Consider the following 2115-nt stretch of genomic DNA (forward strand, 5'->3'; position numbering starts at 1 on the left):
GGTGTTCAGTCTTTTTAAATAAATTAAAATAAAACCTAGAGACTCGACAGTCCATGAAAATCTTAGGAGACTTCGATCGCGTTACTTTATTAATTTCTCTATTAAATTTCTTATTCCTGATCAAGATATCAATCTCTGCCACCGTGGTTCAATTAGTTTGTTATGACATAAGTAGTTTTTTTTGTTTATATATGAAATATCTGTTTTAATGTTGTTTTTAAAATATTTCACGTTAATTGTTCATTACTTCCCCTATCGTTTATTTATTTCCTTATTTCAGTTCGTCACTGCGTTATTTTCCCTGTTGGAGCGCTTGGGCTTATAGCATCCTGCTTTTCCATCTATGGTTATAGCACACCTAGTAATAATAATAATAATAATAATAATAATAATAATAATAATTGTACCCGTAAACCTTACTTTATTTTATATCCATTTATTTACAAGAATAGCAAAATCAAATAAAGAAGATATTGGAAGAGGTGATGATTCACTCTGTTTATTGTTTGTTTTCCTTTGCACATGCATATCAGAGAGAGAGAGAGAGAGAGAGAGAGAGAGAGAGAGAGAGAGAGAGAGAGAGAGAGAGAGAGAATTTCATTATGAAACATGAAATACAGATTTTTGTCGCTTCATCCCAAATGCCAAATCACACTAACGTGGCCTTTATGGTTTGTGGTTATGATCTGTAAATAGTTTGAAGATGCAAATATCATCTGCTAATGATGGCGAATGATGTTAATAGTGTTGATGTGGTGGCAGTGATGGGGTGATTGTAATAGTTGTTGTTGGTGGTGGTGGTGGCAATGATGGAGAAGAGTTGGTGCAAGAGGTGGCTCTAACACTGGTGGAGATGGTGGTGGTGGCGGTGGTGGCAGAGAATTGGTGGGATGGGCACAGCTGGCGCCAGCAGTGGGCAAAGGCGGGCCAGTCGCCAAGCAGTGGGTGCGGATATCAGAGCGGTGTGGCGCGGGCGTCCTCGTCAGTGTGGTGTGCAGGAGAGTGATGTAGTGCCGGCCCCCCTCCCCCAGCCAATATTCTGCCGGAGGGGGTGTAGAAGCATGCTGCGTGAACTGCTTCAGTGAAGTGTTACAAGTGTTATCTTCAGATCCATAGAAGAAAATTCCAGTAATGGGGATCCTGATTGTTCTTGTTTTGGAGGTGGTAGGGGAGACCATCCCCAGAGAACGCCCCTGGGCTCCCCGTCACTGCTACAGCGACACCAGACAGGTGGCCTGCCCACCCACGCCTCCTGAAGCGTGACGCCTTCGCCCGTTAGGACATCCTCAACGTCACCGTCATTATCATCATGGAGGGGAGAAGGCGACGTGAGGGGCGGGAAGGAAAAGAAAAAGAAAAGGAAAAGAAAGATGGGAAGGAAAAGGATGGGAAAGGAGGCCAAGCCCCGAAAACGACCACAGCCAAACTCAAAGAACGATGGCTGCTGACGAGAAAGACATGGCGTTACATGAGCGATGCTGGAAAGAAGCTGTTTCCAGATGGCGTCAACCCGCAGAAAACGGAAGATATTCCTCGAGTGGAGGAACACTTCCAAAAAATCAACAACCGAAACCGAGACTTTATTCTATGGCCTCAACCTCAAGAATCACCTCGAACAGCCAGGAGACGACGGAAAAGGCTCATGAGTGCGACTTCTGACACTGATACTGGAGATGATTATGCCAGCACTGACGACGAAATCCTAGGAGGAACAGTGAGTCATATGAAACATAGAATAGGAGGAGCAATGGGATTAAGTGAAGGGTTAGAAATGGGCACTAGTCATGGTGCTTCTAGTGGGGCGATGGAAATGTCTCACTATCCAGGAATGATGCCTTTTTCAGGGATGAGTTATGGTTCTGGAATGACCTATGCACATGGCCCCCTACCTAGTAGTGCATATTCTTCTTTGCCAGCCTCTATGTTTGGTAGAGAAAGACTATCGTCTGTCGGTGAACTACGGTATGACCTACCTCCTGAATTATATCAGCACTTATTAAGAAGTTATGGATCTTGCAATCTACAGCATGTAGCCTCACGATTAATGGAGGAGCAGCTTACAGAGGAAGATGAGTACGATGAGGATTCAGGTGAACTATTGGAATTAGGAGGTTT

At 44.1% G+C, this 2115-nt stretch overlaps 1 protein-coding gene across 5 annotated transcripts in view; it reads left to right on the plus strand.

Moving 5' to 3' along the window:
• Positions 1–909: 909 nt before the first annotated feature.
• The window catches only part of RhoGAP102A (Rho GTPase activating protein at 102A), a 110690-nt gene continuing 109484 nt past the window's right edge, over positions 910–2115 (plus strand). For all 5 annotated transcript variants that reach the window (XM_068363454.1, XM_068363457.1, XM_068363456.1 and 2 more), the window contains exon 1: positions 910–2115. This exon is cut by the window's right edge and continues 1366 nt beyond it. In XM_068363454.1, the coding sequence (XP_068219555.1) occupies positions 1310–2115 (806 nt within the window). In that variant the 5' untranslated portion in view covers positions 910–1309.

This window comes from Palaemon carinicauda, chromosome 40, assembly GCF_036898095.1.
Source record: "Palaemon carinicauda isolate YSFRI2023 chromosome 40, ASM3689809v2, whole genome shotgun sequence".
NCBI lineage: Eukaryota > Metazoa > Arthropoda > Malacostraca > Decapoda > Palaemonidae > Palaemon > Palaemon carinicauda.